Genomic DNA, 22,927 nt, shown 5'->3' with positions numbered 1-22,927 from the left:
ATTAAAAGCATTTCCTATGTGTTATAATCAGTTTCACTTGTGGTGGGGGGAGGTGGAGTAATGCTGAGTACACTAGGCCCAGGGTTCCCATCTAGCCCCACACCAACACACAGTTATGGCCCAAAGAGTATACCGTGCTTGGGCACATGTTGCTGGCAGTGGGAAAAAATCGAGAAGCTCTATGTTCAATCATACAAGGCAAAATGCAACCAAGGAATTGAATTCCTAATAAGTCTGGTTGCATCCTCCCAAGAAACCACCGGGAATTAAAGACACACCGAGCACTCTCTTTCATTTCCATGCTCTGTTCTCCTGGGAACACCACATGAAGCATGCTGACATCAATAGGAGATCCCCAAATTGACAAAGGCTCAGGACATAGCAGCAGCATGGAGTTTCTGGGCCACTCTAGGTTTATAAGCCACTGATTTATAGTTTCTTCTGCTTCCTCTTACAAAACAATCAGAAATTCATCATGGCAAGTAAATTCCATAATTGGGAGCACATATTTAAAACCTAAGGCATTCCCTTAAGAAATTAAAATCCTACAGTTTAGTGAATTCTAATTGCTTAATATTAAACCCATAGAACTGTTTGGATATATAATTTACACACCATTACAAATTTTATAGACCTATGTCTAACCCTATACACACACAAATACGTGTTGTTGTTTTTTTAAAACCAAAAATCCCATCTACTCTGTAGCTTCAGTAGAAAAAAAACATATCTTGCAGTGAAGAATCTTTCATGACTGGGGAGTCTTTCAGGATCATAGTATTTTTTTTTATCAATAAAGGCTATAGGGAACCTGACATAATCAGGTATCAAGAAACACCAAAATATATTATCATTAGGTTATTCCTAGACAGTTTTATTTTTTTATTTGATTGATAAAACCCATGGGGTGTATAATGACAATTTCCTTTTCCCCTCTGTATCTTTCCTTCCCTGTCATTAAAAACCCAAGTATGAAATATTTAAAATCTTTGAACAATTTAAAGGTATTTGCAGTATGTAACAGGAGTCTTTAAACAATAATCTAAATTCTAAGATATTTACATCACAGGGTTTCAGTTTAGTTGAACTTAGTCTTTCATTCCATTCTGCATTAAATTATGAAAATATATTTAAAAAAACAAAATAATTCTTTATAGAGGTCAAACCCAACATGACAAGTTCATACAACATGACTATAAACTTCTCTTTTAGTTACCTTTATTTCTTTACAGAGCAAGCTCTCTTCTTCTTCATGAATGTAAAATTTCACAGTATTTCTCTGGACATCTTTCATGATTTTAACCAAACTGTTAAATACTTCAGGTTCTAACTTGCTTATAAAATTTGAAAGAGCTGGCTGGGCAGAAATGTCTACATCACTGGGTGATTTTCTTTCTTTTTCTTCTGGTTCCTGAGCAGTATCATCAGGTACAGTATGATCAGAAGTCACCATTAGCTCCGTGGCATGGTGTGGCTGGTTCACTTCTACTTCAGTTAAACCCAAAGTTGAAGAAGAATGCTGCTCATTAGAGTTGGTGTCTTTCAAAGTATCACTACAAAGTGGTTCAAGGTGTTTACTGAAGTCACTTGAGGAAACTGGTATGACATTTCTTCCTAGAGGATTCAATGCTATCTTAGTACCAGAACCATTATGACTGACTGGTGGCAAATTCCCACCCTTGGCTGATGCTTTGATAATAATAGAATTTAGTTTCTCATGCAAGCCATCTACAAACTCCTGTACACCAGCTTTGGAAGTCTTAGAATACATGAACTGAGAAAGTCGTTTCATCTTCTCTTGTGTTGAAAAGATAGGTGTGGGAATTCTACTGACATATGAAACATTCTTTTGCTTCAAAATCTCTTCTATCTTCCTAGAAAAGAGACTGTATTCTCCTAACACTGTCCTCTCTGTGGTTTCGTTCACTGCAGGCGGCTCTGCTGCTGGCACACACTGCTCCTCCACTGTCATCACCTGACCTGTTAACACGTCCTCCTCAGTGGTGCCCTTTAGTGTGTCTGTAAATGGAGAGGATGGAAACTGGTAATCAGAACTTCTCTGTCTACTTACTACCCGGGGGTCGTTAGGAAAGGTCTCCTGTGGTGGCAGATACACCAGTGGTTCTTCTGGTGATTTCATACCTATACAGGAAGAGTTTTTTATTATAAGAGTAATTGAAAAAAATAACATTTGAAAAAACAAACATTTTTTGAGGGGGAAAAAAAGGTCATTAGAACTAATTACACATTGGAAGATAGAATAAAAATCACAAATAATGGTGTGAAATGGGCAAATTTGGCATTAATACAAGTTAAGTTATTTCTGCTTCCCTACCTTCTGTCTGAATTTAATAGACATGTTTTAATCAGGATAGTCAGCTGCAATAGATTGCTCCACCCCTATATTCTTTGCCAAGTAATGTCTACTATTGTAATACTAGAGGCCTGGTGCACAAAATTTGTGCGGGGGGGGGGGGGGGGAGGAGAGGCGGTCCCCTCAGCCCAGCCTGCACCCTCTCCAATCTGGGACCCCCTTGGACATCCCTCTCACAATCCTGGACCACTGGCTCCTAACTGCTCACCTGCCTGCCTGCCTGCCTGATCGCCCCTGTCTGCCCCTGCCCGCCTGGTCACCCCTCACTGCCCCCCCTGCGGGCCTGGTTGCCCCATGCAGCCTGCTGTTCGGTCGTTTGGTCGTCCCTCACTGCCCCCCCTTCCAGCCTGGTCGCCCCATACAGACTACTGTTTGGTCATCCATCTGGTTGTTTCGGTCGTGACGACCCCTGGCTTTTTATATATTAGGATAGTCTTGATATGAAAATTTGAGAGTAAGACAATTGAAAGAATGCCAAACTAAAATGATGGGGGAATAACGTCCAACTTAAGAGATGCATTCAAGATGTAGGATAATTAATTTTATGCTTCCAGATTATTCTCTCCTATGAAGTTGCTTAATGGATTTCCTACAATGTTAGGAACTTCAATTTATCAGGGGGGGAAAAGGCTCAATAATACAGGAGGAGAACATATTTCAAAGCTGCATTAAAGAGTAACATTTTTGATAATGCTTTCTTAAGTATTTTTATTTTGTTTCAAAATAATTTCTAGAGAAATCACAATAGCTAATATCCCATTTAAAATAAAGATGTCATTCAGCTAGTTGATGCTAATAGAATTATTTAACTTTTGACTCTTAACAACTAGTTCAACCCATACAATCAAAATTCCCTCCCTGACCACAAATCCTAAATTCAAACAAAATGTTTTTGAAATTACATTTCAAAACAGGTACCCAAGTCCCTTTTTAAAAACAAGGGGAAAAGATCTTTAACAACCATTTAATATTATATTTTAGAAAAATAAAAAATTTCTGATGTTTGCCTTTAAGATCAATACTACACAATTTTATCCTTTAAAAAATTACTAATTTTTAAAAAATCTTAGCCAACATTCCATAACAAATTGCTATTCTAGTATATGGAATGGTGCCTCTAAATCAGAAAGTCCAGGTACTAGTTTTCAAAACTACAGTACTTTAAAGATACAATGAATTCCCTATTCACCTAGGTGTAGCAGCATGCCCTCTTTACACAAAATTCAGATTTTATTTTCCCACACTCATACTTATCTAAAGGTTTTAAACAGCCTCAGTAGCAGTCAGCTTGTGACATTTCTCTATCAACGCCAGTGGTTACCATGAACCACTGTAACCATTAACTGCTATAAAGGTACCAGTCTGCAGGGTAAGAAGACCATAGCAGGTTTGTAGGTGGAAGAGAAGGGGAGCAAAATATCCAATACCATGGTATGAATTAAAACTGTATAAACTGATAAATCAGAAAATTCAAGTTCCAGAAAATAACTCAGTAATACTGAATATTCTTCTTAAGTTTCAATATGGGGTCTAGTGCATATGTAAAATGTTTGTGCTAGGAGTGAAAGATATACTTTTTGAAGTATTTTTTGTACTTCTTCAATTATGTATGTCAAAATACCTGATTTGGTTAAATAAAAAGATTTTTAATTGTACCTCATAAAACAAATGGGTTGAGGACCACCTGTAATTTAAAAATTTCTGAATCATTTATTATTTTAAATGAAATAGTTGCTCCTAAAAATCTATAGCTATAGTTCAGACCTATAAACTTATTCTTGAAGGGCTATCAATAAAGGGAATTTTTAAAAGGTGAAATATAACTTAAATCTACCTGGGGAATTCTCCATATTAAAAAAACTCTAAACCAAATCCATTTAAAAAATGCAAATGAGCACTACCTAATTTTATTTTGCACAAATTTCCCCTATATGATTTTAACTGGTAGGTTGACTTTATTATTTTTAAAATGTCTTCCTCAATTATTTAAAAGAAACATGTCAATATCCATAATAATGCATGTTTTCTATTGTTATTCAAGCATTGCAGTACTTTGACTTTTAAGTGAAAAGGGAGTGGTATTCAGATATTTGTACTTTCAATCACAATATATGAAGATGGCATGCCAAATAAGAGGATTGCTGATGCTGATGAAGCATTTTGAAACATAAACAAGATAGCTGCTGCTCCTAAAGAGAAAGAATTACTGATAGACACAAAACACGGGTGAATCGCACACATAATACTCAGTGAAAGACTCCAAAACAAGAGGATAGGTAGGTTCCATATATCTTAAATTCAAGAACAGGTAAAACTGACCTATGATGAAAGAAGTCAGATTTAGTGGTTACTACTAGGGGCAGGGAGAGCACTAACTAGGAAGATGCAAAAGCAAGCCTCAGGTGCTACAAGTGTTCTACACATTGATCTGAATGGTATCACCTAAGTGTACACATTTAGATCATCTTTTTCTAGGAAATATAACAGCTTTCTTCAAGAGAATCTTGAACTAAAAGTCTTTTTAATTTCCAAAAGAGAGGAATAACTGTAAAGAACTACTAAAAATCAAAAATCATTTAGCTTTCCTTCCCCCCGCAAAAACCACTTAACACGTTAAGCACCATGTCAGTCACTGGTGATTGAAACGGAAAGGAAGACAAAACAGGCTTGGTGCTTAACGTGCTAAGATTTCTAAAAGAGTAAGATCAACAAAATGAAAACAAGTAAAAAAGACCCAGTACCAAACTCTAAGAAAACAAAGCCTATGACCATGCAGGGATGTTGAACTGACTGAGCTCAGACAGAAGACTCTTTTAGTTGCACCCATTGCAACTAGCTAATCATTACTACTTGTAAATGTTTCTGGAATCCAAAAGTTCCCTAATCTCTGATTTAAATTATCTGCAGAAATTAGCTTTACAATTAGAAGAATTGGGTAAAAAAAATTTCAAGATTAGGAATAATGTACCTAAAAGATAAATGGCTTCACCTCCATGTATTTGTATAAATTTAAGAGAAACTTAAAGACTGCTTCACATAAAATATCCTACCAAAATGGATTAAGAAAAATATTCCCAAATCATCATATCAGATAGAATTGATTGTAGGTGAAGAAAACACCTGTAATCTCTATGAATATGTAGTCACTTCTTTGAACACATTTATATAAGAATATTTGATAGAAATCAAGTAATGATATAAATATGATATAATCCAAATTTTCTGTAATTAACATAACTTAAGTTGATGCCCTATTGATAGAAGACCAGAAACACAAGTAGCAATTCTGAAAAAGGGCACAGTGGGAGGGAGGAAAAGCAAAGGGAGCCTTCTCACCTGGCGTTTGTTTTTCACCATGTTTCCCCAGCTGGTCTTCTGGGCTTCTTGCATTCCCTCCTGACAGAAAGCATCCATTAGATTTGTAGACTCTCTTCAGATATGGTGATACCTATTAAGCAGCTTTGAGACAACCCCAAATGCTAACAAATCCAAATAGTCCTTCTTTTGCCTAAAATAATCCTGAAGGCTCATTCAGAAATGGGAGGTTGCTTCCCTTTCTATTCAGGTGATGATGGAATATCAACACCTAGATATTGTGCCTTCAAATGGTTCTGAAATTAACTGTAAAGGTTAAGTTTGAGCGGGAGAAACTGCCACCTTCAGGTCCCAAATGAGAAACAGTTGCTTCTCTACCATCACTTCTAGGCCTCTTACCCTCTCTGGTAAGGTACTAAGTAGAGAATGGTGCTGAAGCCCAAGGAAACTCATCAAAGTTTTAGAAATTCTTCTCAGAATCCTTGTAAGTCTCAGTAGCTTCTAGGTTACAAATCAATCTACTTTTTTCCCTTTTAAAGGTTAAATAAAGGTCTAGAAATGGAAAAGATGTGCCCTGAAATATTTCAAAAAATGCTTAGCTAACAAAGATGAATAAGAACTTAGAATATTAAGATTATGTACATATGTGCTCATATATGTGTTTGCACAGAGAAATTAGGATACTGCAAAATGATCTTTCAACATTTGCTAAACTATTCTTACCTCATGGTTCATTAAGCTTCCCAGAATATTTGCATTTCAGGACATTCTCCACAATGACCCAATTATGCCTAGATAATCCAATACTAAGAAATCAAATTTCTTTTAAATAGATGAACCTCAATATGACTACTTCCTTGATGACAGCTAGTTATAATGAAGCTTATAATTTGAGCAGACAGCATTTACTGGCTGTCCAAAGACCATCACTGCATCTCTGTATCTACCTCACCTTATTAGAAACTCAATTTCTGCCAACAATTTTCATTTGGAAGTTTACATGCTAAACTCCATAGAGAGAATAAGCGTGTTTTAAATCCCTATTTTTAATAGGGCTTTTTGCAGATACTTGCTGATGCTGCCCAAGAACAGTAACATTCAATAAACATTATATTGCTCAAAATAAGACACTGAAGATGTCGGAGCCAAGTAAGACAAAGCAGTCAAGAGTGGAATCTAGAAAAGATGAAACCTTTCATGAAACTGGTCCCTAAGTAAAACCAAGCGAACCTAATTCCCAGTACTCTTGTTCTTACCTGTAATTGGAATCAGTTTCCAATGTATTTCAGTCTCTTCAACATTATTAGACTTAGATTGTTTATGGAATCCATGTTCAATGGGAATGGTGGGACACAAACTGCAATCTTCAAAACTATTCATGCTAATTAAATTTGGTTCCTAAAAATTGGAGGACATATTCATTAGCTTTCTTTTCAATTCATTTTAATGTCAAGAATAAACAACCATTTTTTCACAGCAAACTCACAACCTTCACTCTGAACACTGAAAATTAGTCATTCAAACATGGTAAATTAATAATACTTCAGCCTTACATTAAAACACCTTTCCTTCAAAACATAATTTAATATTGATTTAGAACTGAGGTTGCTCAACTTACTCAGTCAAGCACTAAGTATTTGAGGCTTTGCGGGCCATATATTCAGATACTCAGCACTGTCATTGTAGTGCAAAAGCAGCCAAGGCAATACCTAAACGAATGGGCATGGCTGTGTTCCAACAGAACTTTAGTTACAAACATAGGCGGTGAGCGGAGTTTGGCCTATATCAACCCAATTTAGAGAAAAAACATGTTAGGAAATGCTAACAACATAAATTAGTTTCTCAGTGCCTACTTTACACTTCTCCCCAAGTGAGCCTCCTACAATCATCCTCCCCCTAAATTAAATGTCTGAAAACTACATGGACAAAGGCTAGGGACATACATATGACTTTCAGCCAAAGGCAGAGGAGAGAAAATGAAGGAAGAGTAAATTAGAAATAAGCTGTTAGGATGGCGCCATCCTAGTATTGTTCCTCAGTGATGCAGCCACTTCTTGGGGGAATAGAAGGCTACTTCTCAGCTAGAGATCAGTACTCTAAACAGAAGTCATAAATAAACTGGATGCCCTGTCAAGCAAGGCCGAGTGTCACTTCAGTGGTAATCCTAAAAGCAATTCATTTTCCATTCCTATTTGTAAGAGAAAGACAAAGTACCTAACCTTGTTTGTAACACTAGTGCACTGACTTTAGTCACCTCATTTGCTTCACCTATGGGTTATGGTATTTCCAGCAGAAAGCCAATGTTTCAAGAATTCAATTTTATTATGAAACGATATGGAATTAACTCCCAGTAAGCCATTTCTGAAAAATAGATTGTCTAGCCTTAACTTTAGCAGCATAGGTAAATCTTGGACTATCCATAAACTTGTAAGCAGGAAGGAAAACAACTACTTCTATAGTTAACTCTTTGTAAAAAGGAGTAACTTAGAAATACTATCCTGGACACTTTTATTGAAATGTTTATTTTATTTCTTTTTAAAAGGGAGAAAAAACCCATTAAAGCACATCCTCTCTTTCACACACACATTCACAAAAGCAAACAATATAATCAAAAGATATAAGCTTACTTCTTTCAAATGTAGTTTATGGTCAGTGCCTACTTCACTGGTAGAAAGAGCAATAGGATACTTTACAGATGATGTATTAGCTTCTAACAATGGGATCTGAGTGCCCTTAAAATGAGCATTTTCAATTTTTGCACAAGTAAGCTGCTCATATTCTTTCTTATCTGGCTTAGAATTCAACTCATATTCATGCTTTTGCCTCAGCTCTTCATAGGCACCATCAGAACTCAATCCTAAGGCTTTGTTGACCGTGTCGGTCAGGGATGCATCCGAATTGCGTGCATTTGCCAGTGTTTCTGATAGCCAATTAAACAGCCTATGGATTCCAGCAACACCAGAGTTAGAGGTATCCTCCTGCTGCAAGTCAGTGTCATGCCCAAGTGAGCCAATGGGCTGTGGAGACTCTGAAGGGAAAAGAGAAAGAAGTCATCTCTTAAAGTTGAGTTTGGAAGGCTAGCATAATAATTTTAAAATTTAATGTACATAAAAATCATCACACATTTATGGGCAGGAATTCAGTAGACTTTACATGTACATCCACCCCTTACTTCTAAACTTTTGCACATAAGTCAAAATTCCTATTAAATGAAAATTTATTTACATAATTTGAAAAATCTATTAATGGATAAATGAGCTCAAACATCAAGTTGGTAATATGGATAATATATTTATTAATGACCGTACTATAGCTACCTTAAAATCTACTAACAAAATCCCTAAGTCAACCAGATGCTTGACAAGAGATAAAATATTTGTTGCTACTTTGCAAAATATTAGGAAGATATGCAGATTATACTGAAAGAAAAAAAGAACTCATGACTTAATTGAGTTCTATCTCCTTTATAGCTATTACGTTTTGTCCTTAAGATACTGTCTGACATTCTTATCATCTAACCCTTATCTCAACTGACTATATTACCTAAAGAAATCTACACTAACTTTGCACTAAGAACAGAAAGCACTGTAAGAGCTGGCTCAAATCAGGGAATTCTGCACAATAATATATGTAAAAACTTTCAAAGGGTGTAGACATTCAGAAAGTCATGTGCTTTTAATGCTAAAGAAAGGAAAAACCTGGGTAGGGTATAATGTACCACAGCGAAAAACAAAACATCAAAGAGCAGAGTACATACTGTATGATTCTAATTACATGTACATATAGAGCAGACAAAACTAATCAACAGAGACAGAAAATAGATCAGTGTTGAGGTGAGATTAGCTACAAAGGAGTATAAGGCAGTGTAATAAAAATGTTTTATATACTGGAGTGGTGGTAACATGAAAAATGTTCTATATATTGTAGTAGTATTAACATAGCTATAAAAATTCATCAAACTGCACTTAAAATGGGTACAATGTACATCAATCATATCTTAAAAAGTTTATGTTAAAGAGGTTAGGGAGGATAGGATTATAAAACGAGTGGGTTCACTACCAAATCAAGATCAGGCTATTTTAGCCCTGGCAGGTGTGGCTCAGTGGACTGAAGCATTTTCCTGTACACCAAAAGGGGGCAGAGCACATACCCAGGTTATGGAACAATCCCCAGTCCGGTCGGAGCACATACGGGAAGCAACCAATCAATGTTTCTCTCACATGTATGTTTTTTCTCTCTCTCAAAAAAAAAAATCAAAATTTACTTAAAAAAAAGATCAGTGAATACAATCTTTAAATCTCTAAGTTTAGTAATCAGAACTAAAGTGTGCAAAATGACTACAAAGAAACAAGTGAGGAACACCTAGAAATGCAAGTCTGATCATCACTGTTCTAGTTTAATTAACCTATCCACCCCTTCTCCCTGCTGCATTTCTCCTTTGGTCTATTATAATTAGCATGCTTCACCATCACTTTAATTATTGATAAAGACTGATTTTCACCCACACTTTTTCACAGGTACAAAATTAGTATCAGCTAAAAATGGCACCAAACTTTATTTATCTTGCCTCTCATGTGCTCAGTGCTAGGAAATAGAGCCAAGTTTAGGAACAATGCTTTAGAGTTAGTCGAACTGAGTTCAATCATGGATTAGTGAACTACATAGCTTTAGATACTTATTTCTCTGAAATTACTTTCTCATCTGTAAAATAAGGGTAGTAATGTCTAGCATTCAAGAACTAAATGAGTCCACATATGTAAAGGCACCTAGTACATAGGAAGTTCTTAAGTCTCATGATACATGTTGACAGTATGGATCAGACAGAGTCAATAGATTCAGCACACAGCAGAAATCCAACATAAGCTAAAGGAGATGAAAACCATCAAGGAGCACAACACCCAGAAATTTATTCTGGAGGGATCTGAACTGCAAAGATATGAACACTTGAGAGAAATTAAAGATGCTTCAAGAAGAAAGAAAGAGAAATAAAGTGCTAATCAAGACATATTCTGAGAAAGATAAGCTTTAACCAAGGAGCATGTGAAGGAAGAATGGGAAATATGGCTACTCAGGATAGATGTTGCCAGCCCAAAAAAAACCTGAAAGATGAATACAGAAGCTGAGATTGGTGGCAAATCAGCAAAGCAATACTGAGAAGAACATCATACTGAAGTGAGTTATAGAAGCCAGGAAGGCCACCCAGGTGATAAGAATATAGACAAAGATGATACATTATAAAGAAAAAGTAAAAAAAGTTATTGAAAACAACACAGTCAAATAAAACTCTCTGCAAGGATGCAAATGTTCTTGATCTGTGCTGTTCAATACAGTAGTACAGCTGGTTTAACAAAGGAAATGGATTTTTGTTACATTAAACTTTCTGCACTATCCAATATGGCAGCCACTAGCCACATGTTATTTAAGATCTGCCTAGTTAATAAGAACAGTAGCAGCCCTAACTGGTTTGGCTCAGTGGATAGAGCGTCGGCCTGCGAACTGATAGGTCCCTGGTTCGATTCCTGTCAAGGGAATGTACCTTGGTTGCGGTAACATCCCCAGTAGGGGGTGGGCAGGAGGGAGCTGATCGATGTTTCTCTCTCATTGATGTTTCTAACTATCCTTCTCTCCTCCTCTCTGTAAAAAATCAATAAAATATATTTTTAAAAAAACACAGTACCTGCCCTAACCGGTTTGGCTCAGTGGATAGAGCGTCAGCCTGCGGATTCAAGGGTCCAAGGTTCGATTCCGGTCAAGGGCATGTACCTTGGTTGCAGGCACATCCCCAGTGGCGGGTGTGCAGGAGGCAGCTGATCGATGTTTCTCTCTCATTGATGTTTCTAACTCTATCCCTCTCCCTTCCTCTCTGTAAAAAATAAAATATAAACAAACAAACAAACCAGTAGCAGCAGCATAAAATGTAGACTGTTACATCAAAGGTGCATGAATATAAAGAAACATATTTCATGCTTATGTGCTAAAAGACCTCCCATTTCTTATGTCAACTAAAACAAAAAACAAACAAACAAAAAAGCAAAGAAAACTAGGAAAAAATGGAGGGGGGGGGGGCATACATATTACTGGGCTCCCAGGGTAGAAAAAAACGTGTATGCATCTAAGAAATTTAATTTCTTAAAATGTATTTTATTGATTTTTTACAGAGAGGAAGGGAGAAGGATAGAGAGTTAGAAACATCGATAAGAGAGAAACATCGATCAGCTGCCTCCTGCATACTCCCCACTGGGGATATGCCCGCAACCAAGGTACATGCCCTTAACCGGAGTCGAACCTGGGACCTTTGAGTCCACAGGCCGATGCTCTATCCATTGAGCCAAACTGGTTAGGGCATGAGAAATTTTATTTTAAAGCTAAAAAGATTCCTTTCATTAAGTAACACCCCTCAAACCCCCCAATATTCTATACTTTTCCAATTATAAAATTAAAGAAATATAAAAGGAGAGAAACCAAGATGGCGGCATAGGTAAACACCGGAAATTGCTGCCTCACACAACGAAATCAAAAATACAACTAAAGGACAAAACGGACATCATCCAGGACCACAGGAAGGCTGGCTGAGTGGAAATTCTACAACTAGAAGGAAAGAGAAAAGCACACTGAGACTCAGAGGAGGTGCGGAAGAGCAGTGGTATGGAGGCGCATGTGGAAAGGGCTGGCAACTGAGGACATGGTTGTCTTCTTCAATCGGGAGGGAGTCTCAAGCTCCCGACTGCTCTGAACTCCAGTTCCAGGTGAGTCTCTGAGGACCCAGACTCATACCGGGAGAACCTGGACTGTCTGGCATCGGTCGGAACTCAAGGACGGCTTTCTCTCAGAGGTGCTTGCAGTGATTACCCTGGGACACTGAGACATGGGGCTTCTTAGGGTAGGACTGAGGATCTGCCATAGCCCTTTGCTCTGCCCTGTTGATTCCCTGAGATCCCGCCCCACCCAAGCTGTGCACAGAGGCTTTTGAATATGAAAGGCCTGGCCATTTGCAATCTGAAAATTACCTCACAAACTGCAGCTGGGTCAGAGAGACCCAGAACTTCCAAAAGAAGGCCCAAGGCCCCACAGCAGCTTGCATTGCTTCACAACTGGGCCTCATCTGGGCACCTCCAAATCCCAAACAAAGAAGAGGAATCTGCAGATCTCTCCGTAGCTCCTGTTGGGTAGCCTCAGGAAGAGGCTAAATTAGTACCTCCTTAGAGATCCAAGAGCCAGTGTAGCCAGTGGTCAGAGTGGGACCATCCAGATTACAACTCCTCAGATCCATAAGGGACACACTCAGGGAGCAGACTCAGTGAGCACCAAAGCCCCAATGAAGCAAGTCTTGCCCCAGAAGGGTGTCTCCAGCACAGAAGTTCTCCCACTGTATACACAGCTGATTCTCACAGCCAATTGGCCTGGAGGTCAATTCCTCCCAGTGATACCTACAACAATCAAGGCTTAACAACAACAAGACTGTGCACAAAGCCCACAAAGGGGTGCATCAAGAGTGTCCACTTCAGGTAATTGGGGAGGCTGAGCCACTGGGTCCTATAGGACACCTAGCACAGAAAGCCACTCTATCAACACAGGGAAGCATAAAAAATGCGGAGACAAAGAAACAGGTCACAAATGACAGAAATGGAGGAAAGCAAACTACAGGATATAGAGTTCAAAACCACACTTGTAAGGTTTTTCAAGAATTTTCTGGAAACCGCCGATAAATGTAGTGAGACCCTCAAGAAATCTAGTGAAACCCTCGAGGATATGAAAAAGGACCAACTAGAAATTAAGCATACACTGACTGAAACAAAGAATATTATACAGACTCCCAAGAGCAGACTAGAGGATCCCAAGAATCAAGTCAAAGTTTTGATATACAAAGAAGCAAAAATCACCCAACCAGAAATACAAAAAGAAAAAAGAATCCAAAAATATGAAGATAGTGTAAGAAGCCTCTAGGACAACTTCAAGCGTACCAACATCCGCATTATGGGGATGACAGAAGAAGAGAGAGAGCAAGATATTGCATATCTATTTGAAGAAATAATGACAGAAAACTTCCCCTACCTGGTTAAAGAAATAGACTTACAAGTCCAGGAAGCACAGAGAACCCCAAACAAAAGGAATCCAAAGAGGACCACAGCAAGACACATCATAATTAAAATGCCAAGAGCAAAAGACAAAGAGAGAATCTTAAAAGCAGCAAGAGAAAAAAAGTCAGTTACCTACAAGGGAGTACCCATACAACTATCAGCTGATTTCTCAACAGAAACCATGCAGGTCAGAAGGGAGTGGCAAGAAATATTCAAAGTGATGAATAGCAAGAACCTACAACCTAGATTACTTTACCCAGCAAAGCTGTCATTCAGAATTGAAGGTCAGATAAAGAGCTTCACAGACAAGAAAAAGCTAAAGGAGTTCATCACCACCAAACCAGTATTATATGAAATGCTGAAAGGTATCCTTTAAGAAGAGGAAGAAGTAGAAAAAGGTAAAGATACAAATTATGAACAACAAATACACATCTATCAACAAGTGAATCTAAAAATCAAGTGAATAAATAATCTGATGAACAGAATAAACTGGTGAATATAATAGAATCAGGGGCATAGAAAGGGAGTGGACTGACTATTCCCGGGGGGAAAGGGGTGTGGGGGGTGCGGGAAGAGACTGGACAAAAATCGTACACCTATGGATGAGGACAGTGGGGGGGAGGGTAAGGACAGTGGGGGGGAGGGTAAGGGCAGAGGGTGGGGTGGGAACCGGGTGGAGGGGAGCTATAGGGGGAAAACAGGGGAACAATTGTAATAATCTGGACAATAAAGATTTAATTTTAAAAAAAAAGAGAAGAGAACCAAGATGGCGGCATAGGTTAACGCCGGAGTTTGCTGCTTTGAACAACTACTTCAAAAGTGAAACCAAAAAACGGAAGGGACATCACCCAGAACCACAGGAACGCTGGCTGAGTGGAAGTCCTACAACTAGGAGGAAAGAGAAACGCACACGGACACTCAGAGGAGGCGCAGTGGTGAAGTCAAATTCTGAGGTGCGGAGTGCGCGGAGCGGGCTGGCGGCGGAGGGCGCGGTTGTTGTTTTCAATCGGGAGGGAGTCGCAGACTCTGAGCTCCAGATACAGGCGAGTCTTTAGGGACCCAGACTCAAACGGGAGAAGCGGGACTGTCTGGCTTCGGTCAGAGCGAGTGCAGCTTTCTCTCCCAGCTTTGCAGCGGGTGCTGGGACTCAGAGAGGCAGAGCCCCTGGGGACAGGACTGAGAGCCGCCGTAACTGCTCTCTCCGGCCCACCCTGTTGATCCTGTGCGACCCGCCCCACCCAAGCCCTGCACAGAGGCAATTGCCGGATAGCCTCAGGCAAAGGCTAGATTAGCACCTCCCTAGAGGACAGAAGTTCTCTCTCTGCAGACACAGCTGATTCTCATAGCCACTTGGCCTGGAGGTCAAACCCTCCCCGGAATTAGCTACAACAATCAAGATTTAACTATAAGACTGCGAACAAAGACCACTAGGGGGTGCACCAAGGAAGCATAACAAAATGCGGAGACAAAGAAACAGGACAAAATTGTCAAAGGAAGATATAGAGTTCAGAACCACACTTTTAAGGTCTCTCAAGAACTGTTTAGAAGCTGCCGATAAACTTAATGAGATCTACACGAAAACTAATAAGACCCTCGATCTTACATTGGGGAACCAACTAGAAATTAAGCATACACGGACTGAAATAACGAATATTATACAGACGCCCGACAGCAGACCAGAGGAGCACAAGAATCAAGTCAATGATTTGAAATGCGAGGAAGCAAAAAACATCCAACCGGAAAAGCAAAATGAAAAAAGAATCCAAAAATGCGAGGATAGTGTAAGGAGCCTCTGGGACAGCTTCAAGCGTACCAACATCAGAATTATAGGGGTGCCAGAAGATGAGAGAGAGCAAGATATTGAAAACCTATTTGAAGAAATAATGACAGAAAACTTCCCCCACCTGGTGAAAGAAATGGACTTACAGGTCCAAGAAGCGCGGAGAACCCCAAACAAAAGGAATCCAAAGAGGACCACACCAAGACACATCATAATTAAAATGCCAAGAGCAAAAGATAAGGAAAGAATCTTAAAAACAGCAAGAGAAAGAAACTCAGTTACCTACAAGGGAATACCCATACGACTGTCAGCTGATTTCTCAACAGAAACTTTGCAGGCCAGAAGGGAGTGGCAAGAAATATTCAAAGTGATGAATACCAAGAACCTACAACCAAGATTACTTTATCCAGCAAAGCTATCATTCAGAATTGAAGGTCAGATAAAGAGCTTCACAGATAAGGAAAAGCTAAAGGAGTTCATCACCACCAAACCAGGATTATATGAAATGCTGAAAGGTATCCTTTAAGAAGAGGAAGAGGAAGAAAAAGGTAAAGATACAAATTATGAACAACAAATATGCATCTATCAACAAGTGAATCTAAGAATCAAGTGAATAAATAATCTGATGAACAGAATGAACTGTTGATTATAATAGAATCAGGGACATAGAAAGGGAATGGACTGACTATTCTTGGGGGGGAAAGGGGTGTGGGAGATGTGGGAAGAGACTGGACAAAAATCGTGCACCTATGGATGAGGACAGTGGGTGGGGAGTGAGGGCGGAGGGTGGGGCGGGAACTGGGAGGAGGGGAGTTATGGGGGGGGGGGGAAAGAGGAACAAATGTAATAATCTGAACAATAAAGATTTAATTAAAAAATAAAATAAAAAAAATTAAAAAAAAGAAATATAAAAGGACAGGTGGTCCAATTAGTAGGCTAAAAGCTGAGAATACTTTATTTTCTCACATTTCTCTAAGCTACACAATTCAGAAATCCAATGTGCTAGGGTAGGAGTTGGCAAATAACTATTTTCTGTGAAGGACTGGACAGTAAATATTTTAGGCTTTTGGGCCATAAAATCTCTGTCCCAACTCTGCCATTATAATGTGAAAGCAACTATGTATACACATAAATGAATAGGCATGGCTGTATTCCAATACTTTCTTTACAAAAACAGAAAACAGGCTGGACTGGTTTTCACTTTGTAATCTGCAGACCCCTATGCTAGAAGAAAGGACAGAACTACTTTACTATATTTTTTGTTATTATTTTTATACTGTGTAAGAGCAAACTGATATTTTACCTTCATACAGATGGCAATTTTCAGCTAAATTACTGGTTTTGGCGAACTTTCTCATATTTTCAGGTAGATCCTCAAGCTTCCTCTTCAAGACAGTTTTGCTTCTCATATCTTCTGTGTCTGAGTCCCCACCCACATTTTTTTTCCTAGACTGAATCAAATTAATCAATTCTTTGAATCTATCATTATCATGATCCAAAGAGTGAGATGACTTCTGCTTTCCAGGTTTAATAGTCTCACCCCTTGAGTTATTTCGTTTCCCAAATTTCTTTTTTGTGCCATTCATTTCTTCGTGGCCTTCATAATCTGAAAGTTGACCGAACTGTTGAAGTTTTCTATTGTCTTCAAATAGCTCTTTTAACTGACAAATAGGTAACTGATACATTTCAGGCCGAAAAATATAGGTATGCAAACAATCATCAATATGGGATTTATTTCTTGGAGCTGGGTATAAGAATTTTTTATCATCTAATCGTGAATCATATGGAAACATAATAAACTCTCGTTTACCTGAACCAAAACCTCGCTTAAAAAACTCACTTACGTACTTTTCAACACCAGAATGAAAATTTATACTATTTATATCTTTTAATTCCTTTCGACACCGAATCAAAGCAAACTGTAAAAACTGAGTTATTTTCAATATATCTGGCATGCTCTCGTGTCTCTCTGGTGGTGCTACATTGGTTGAACCTTTTTGTGCTGGTGCTACATTGGTTGAACCTTTTTGTGCTGTAAACAAACAAAAAGAGTAAGCCATGTTAGCAATGAAGAAACTAATCAAATACAGATCTACATATTGTCAAAGAAATGTTAACATTCATACATTAATGGTGAACCAGACTCGTATGTACCTTAATACATGTATGTAACATAGAAATATATGAATCACATGTTTCTAAGTCTAGGGGACTAAAACAAGCTGATGAGAAACTAAAACAAAGGAAATTATAGAACATATTTTTAAAGGGGAAAATACCCACTCATTGAAGATCTCATTTCCTTTTGTAACTAGGCCTTTCAACTTGGGGCAAGCAAAATGTCAGGAGAAATAAAGAAGCAGGGCAAGATATGAGGCTCCTTGCAAGATAGTCCTACCCAGGATAGCAATGGCATTCCTTTCTGTTATAACAACTTCGTAAGAACTCTATCCCCATAAGGAGATATACAGGCACTGAGTGTTACAACTGAGAATCTCATTCTTAATCTAACAGTGAAAGCCATTAGTGGGACTTTTATCTTAATATAGCACTAAAGTTAGTTCTTAGGAATGGTGAAAAGCAAATTTTGTCTGATATCAGTGTGAAAAATTCTAATTAATTTTGAATGGCCTAATATTTAACCCAGCACATGATGCTTTTACAGTTGTTAAATCTGAATGCAAAAATGAACTAAGATTTTTTAAAATCATATTTTATAAAACCCTGAAAAATTAAGGAATTGTGTTATAATGATTATAATCAACATTTAGTGAAAAAAAACGATTAAAACCCAAATAATTTTTCATAGTAAAAAATAACAAATCAAGTCATATAGTTTGTACTTTACTTTGCTAATAGCTCTTACTACCCCCAGTATTTCCTAAAACATGATGTAAGAAAAACAAACTGCTTAGGGAGTTATCTGGAAATTTCAATATAGGTATCTATAAGCCTGGATTTACACAGTCAAAGAACTTACAAGTAACTATGCCTCTAGGTTCTTGAAATAGAAACAAAGCATGTAGGATTCGAGATCTGGCAGTTTGATGTTCTAAAAAAAAAAAAATAAAGAAGTCAAATTAATTGGCAATGTGTTTTACCTAAAAACTTAAAAAAGAATTATAAAAATTAAAGACATTACCTACCATATGGAGAAACCATTTGATAAGGAGAGAGAAGAAAAAGGTATCCTCGGTCTCCCAAAGGTTTAACCAGGACCTGCATTTTTAGAAGAGGGAAGAAGTTCAATCTGCTTTATTATTACTAACCATAAGGCAGACACAGAAGTTTCTGCTAATTGGTTCTTGATCATCTTTAGAAAAAATATTGTTCCTTAATTGTTAAAAACTCTTTTCCAACTCTGCTAATTCACAGAATTCTAATAAAATATTCTTTAGTTTTCATAACTTAAGTGAGAAAATTCCTCTAATTTACTATGAAACCAACTTGCTGATTTCCCCTTGACACTAAAATATAAGGATCAAACTAAAGCCTTCAAAAGCAATTCAAAAGACATGTTAATTGCAAAGGCAGTGTGCTGGATGTTGGAAATATAAAACAAGTATGACACAAATGCTGCCTTTAAGAGTTCAGGCTAATCATAAATGAAATGTGTTGCTAATTCTTCAGATACTTAATGAAAATCTTTCACACGTAAGGCAAATTGCCTTGCCAGAAATAACTTCAAAGACAAAACAAAATATCTGATCACTAGTAGTTTATAATTGGGTGGACAGAGCAACACAGGAAATATCAATAATTAGATTAAGTCAGACGAATTCTTAAAAAGATTTACAAAGCAACATGAAGGTAAAAATACAGTTCATTTATGATCAGAAAAGAAACTGAAAGTGTGCTGGAGGTGAATTTTGAAGGATGGGTACAGTGCCAAGAGCCTGAGGTTGGGGGAAGGACATTTCAACAGAGGCAACATCATGAACAAAGGCAGAGTTATAATATGATACACATCAGAATACCTATGACTGGCAAAAGGGTGAGAACAGATTAAGACAAATGTATAAGACAAGTATACAAAGAAAGATCCTAGGATAAATTATAAAAAGACAAGAATGCCAGGTTAGCCAGGAATGCACTGGAGAGTATACCCTTTTGAACTGGAATGATTCCCTTGAAAGAAAACTTGTGCTTAAATCCCTATTAAATAATTCCAATAAACAAAAATTGTGTAAGGACCCATAATTTAAAGGCTGAAAACTGACTGTGCTACCAATTTACATTTAATAAAAACATTGTTTGAACACTCAAAAGGTAGACAGTGTACATGAAAATTTTGTTTCAGACTCAAACACTTTTATCTAAAAGTTTTATATATCACTAGAGGCCCGGTGCACAAAAATTTGTGCACTCTGGGGGGAGAGGGGGGGGTCCCTCAGCCTGGCCTGTGCCCTCTCGCAGTCTGGGACCCCTTGGGAGATAACGACCTGCTGGCTTAGGCCTGCTCCCAGGTGGCAGAGGGCAGGCCCAATTCCTAGGTGCAGCCCCTGGTCGGGCTCAGAGCAGGGCCGACTGGGGAGTTGGGGCGCCTTCCCCTGTCATGCACAGAGCAGGGTGGATCGGGAGGTTGTGATGCCACTCTCAGTCACGCTCAGGGTAGGGCTGATTGGGGGGTTTGGGCACCGCCCCCTGTCACACTCAAGGCAGGGTCGATGGGGAGGTTGCGGCGCCACCCTCTGTCACGCACAGAGCAGGGCTAATCAGGGGGTTGGGGTGCTGCCCCCTGTCACGCACAGAGCAGGGCCCATCAGGGGGGCTGGGGCTCCGTACCCTGTCACGCACAGAGCAGGGCCAATCAGGGGGTTGAGGAGCTCCCCCGTCACTCACAGAGTAGGGCCGATAGGGGAGTTGGGGCACTGCACCCCGTCACACACAGAGCAGGGCCGATCAGGGGGTTGGGGCACCACCCCCTATCACCCACAGAGCAGGGCCGATCAGGGGGTTGGGGTGCTGCCCCCTGTCACGCACAGAGCAGGGCCCATCAGGGGGGGCTGGGGCTCCGTACCCTGTCACGCACAGAGCAGGGCCAATCAGGGGGTTGAGGAGCTCCCCCGTCACTCACAGAGTAGGGCCGATAGGGGAGTTGGGGCACTGCACCCCGTCACACACAGAGCAGGGCCGATCAGGGGGTTGGGGCACCACCCCCTATCACCCACAGAGCAGGGCCGATCAGGGGGTTGGGGTGCCGCCACTCTCACACTCGGGGCAGGGCCGATGGGGAGGTTATGGCTCTACCCCGTCACACAAAGAGCGGGGCCCGTGGGGAGGGGGTTGGGGTGCCACACCCTGTCACACACAGAGCAGGGCCGATCAGGGGGTTGGGGCGCCGCCACTCTCACACTCAGGGCAGGGCCGATGGGGAGGTTATGGCTCTACCCCGTCACACACAGAGCAGGGCTCGTGGGAGGGGGTTGGGGCGCTGCACCCTGTCACACACACAGCAGGGCCGATCAGGGGCTTCAGGAGCTCCCTCCTATCAGGCACAGAGCAGGGCTGATCAGGGGGTTGGGGTGCCTTCCCCTGTCACGAAGAGAGCAGGGTGGATAGGGAGGTTGTGGCCCCGCCCCCTGTCACACACAGAACCACAGGGCGATCAGGGGATTTGGGCGCTGCCCCCTGTCACGCTGATCCCAGTGCCGGGAGGCCTCGCGGCTCTGCTGATCCCGGTGCTGGGAGGCATATTACCCTTTTACTATATAGGATAGAGGACTGGTGCACGGGTGGGGGCCGGCTGGTTTGTCCTGAAGGGTGTCCTGGATCAGGGTGAGGGTCCCCACTGGGGTGCCTGGCCAGCCTGGGTGGGGGGCTGAGGGCTGTTTGCAGCTGGTCACATACCCTTCAGGGTGGGGGTCCCCACTGGGGTGCCTGGCCAGTCTGGGTGAGGGGCTGAGGGGCGTTTTCAGGCTGGCGGGTGACTGAAGCTCCCAACTGCTCCTTTTTTTCTTTTTCTTTTTTATTCTGGGCCAGCTTTAGCTCTGGCTCCAGCTCTGAGGCCTCTGCTGCTGAAAGCAGGTATTTGGTTTGTTTGGGTTCTATAATCAAAACACTGTGTCAACTCCAGATCTGAGATCTGGGCTGGCTGAAAGCCCGGCTGGGGTTTTGTTTAGCTTCTATATTTGTAACATGTTTCAAACTGCAAGCTCAGAGGCCGGCAAGGCAGGCGGAGAACGTTGGAGTCCTCTGTCACTGAAGCAAGCAAGCCTCATGTTAGCTTCAAGCTGCCTGGCTGCTGGCCACCATCTTGGCTGGCAGTTAATTTGCATATCACCCTGATTAGCCAATGGGAAGGGTAGCAGACGTACACTAATTAACATGATTCTCTTTTATTAGATAGGATATTCTTTATAACATTTTGTCCAACTCCTGGTTGTCAAAACAGGAAGTTGGAAAACACAAATAAAATTTTCATATTTTGTATGGTCACTGAGGAAAAACAATTAGATTCTTTTAATGTTTCACCCACTCCAAATACTAGGCTTTTAAAATTTCCCTGGCTCCCCTGACTGGTTTGGCTCAGTGGAAAGAGTGTCGGCCTGCAGACTGAAGGGTCCCAGGTTCGATTCCAGTCAAGGGCATGTACCTTGGTTGCAGGCACATCCCCAGTAGAGAGTGTGCAGGAGGCAGCTGATCGATGTTTCTCTCTCATTGATGTTTCTGACTCTCTGTCCCTCTCCCTTACACTCTGTAAAAAATCAGTAAAATATATTTTTTTAAAAAGAAAGTATTAAAATTTCCCTGGCTTAGTGGTCTTTATAAAGACCACTGTCCTCAATTCTAAGGGAATCAACACCCTAAAAACACCCAGGCAGACAGGCTTTAGCAGTAATATCTGTGGCTTTAGCTCAAAGAAAGTTTAAGCCCTCTAGAAAAGGAAATACAGCCGGTCAGCATGGCTGAGTGGTTGAGCATTGATCTATGAACCAGGAAGTCATGATTCCCGGTCAGGGAACATGACTGGGTTGCAGGCTCAATCCTCAGTAGAGGTGTGCAGGAGAATCAATGATTCTCTCTCATCATCAATGTTCCCATCTTTCTCTCCCTCTCCTTTCTTCTCTGAAATCAATAAAAATATATTTTAAAAAAGAAAGAAAAGGAAACACATACCTATAAACTCTGTGCTCCTACTGCCTCTATTTGTTACATCTTACTGTTTCCTTCAGAAAACAGTATTAATCCAGTCTGTGCATTTTTATTACTAGAGGCCCAATGCACAAAATTCATGCACTTGGGGGGCCGGGGGGCGTTCCCTCAGTCCAGCCTGAGAAACTCCCGCCACTGCCATTGCGCTTGCCAGCCGTGAGCCCAGTTTCTGGCTGAGCAGCGCTCCCCCTGTGGGAGTGCACTGACCACCAGGAGGCAGCTCCT

General features: G+C 40.2%; 1 protein-coding gene across 4 annotated transcripts in view; it reads right to left on the bottom strand.

Moving 5' to 3' along the window:
- The window catches only part of TASOR (transcription activation suppressor), a 62,777-nt gene that overhangs the window by 9,607 nt on the left and 30,243 nt on the right, over positions 1-22,927 (bottom strand). For 2 of the 4 annotated variants that reach the window (XM_059663227.1, XM_059663229.1), the window contains exons 12-18: positions 18,694-18,766; positions 18,528-18,599; positions 16,851-17,579; positions 8,317-8,717; positions 6,946-7,087; positions 5,711-5,770; positions 1,217-2,142 (exon numbers count right to left, since the gene is read on the bottom strand). In XM_059663227.1, coding sequence (XP_059519210.1) covers positions 1,217-2,142; positions 5,711-5,770; positions 6,946-7,087; positions 8,317-8,717; positions 16,851-17,579; positions 18,528-18,599; positions 18,694-18,766 — 2,403 coding nt within the window. The remainder of the gene's footprint in view (positions 1-1,216; positions 2,143-5,710; positions 5,771-6,945; positions 7,088-8,316; positions 8,718-16,850; positions 17,580-18,527; positions 18,600-18,693; positions 18,767-22,927) is intronic. The other 2 variants (XM_059663228.1, XM_059663230.1) reach the window with 1 other exon arrangement.

The sequence above is a fragment of the Myotis daubentonii genome, chromosome 14, assembly GCF_963259705.1.
Source record: "Myotis daubentonii chromosome 14, mMyoDau2.1, whole genome shotgun sequence".
NCBI lineage: Eukaryota > Metazoa > Chordata > Mammalia > Chiroptera > Vespertilionidae > Myotis > Myotis daubentonii.
This window is presented reverse-complemented; position numbering and strand designations above follow the sequence as displayed.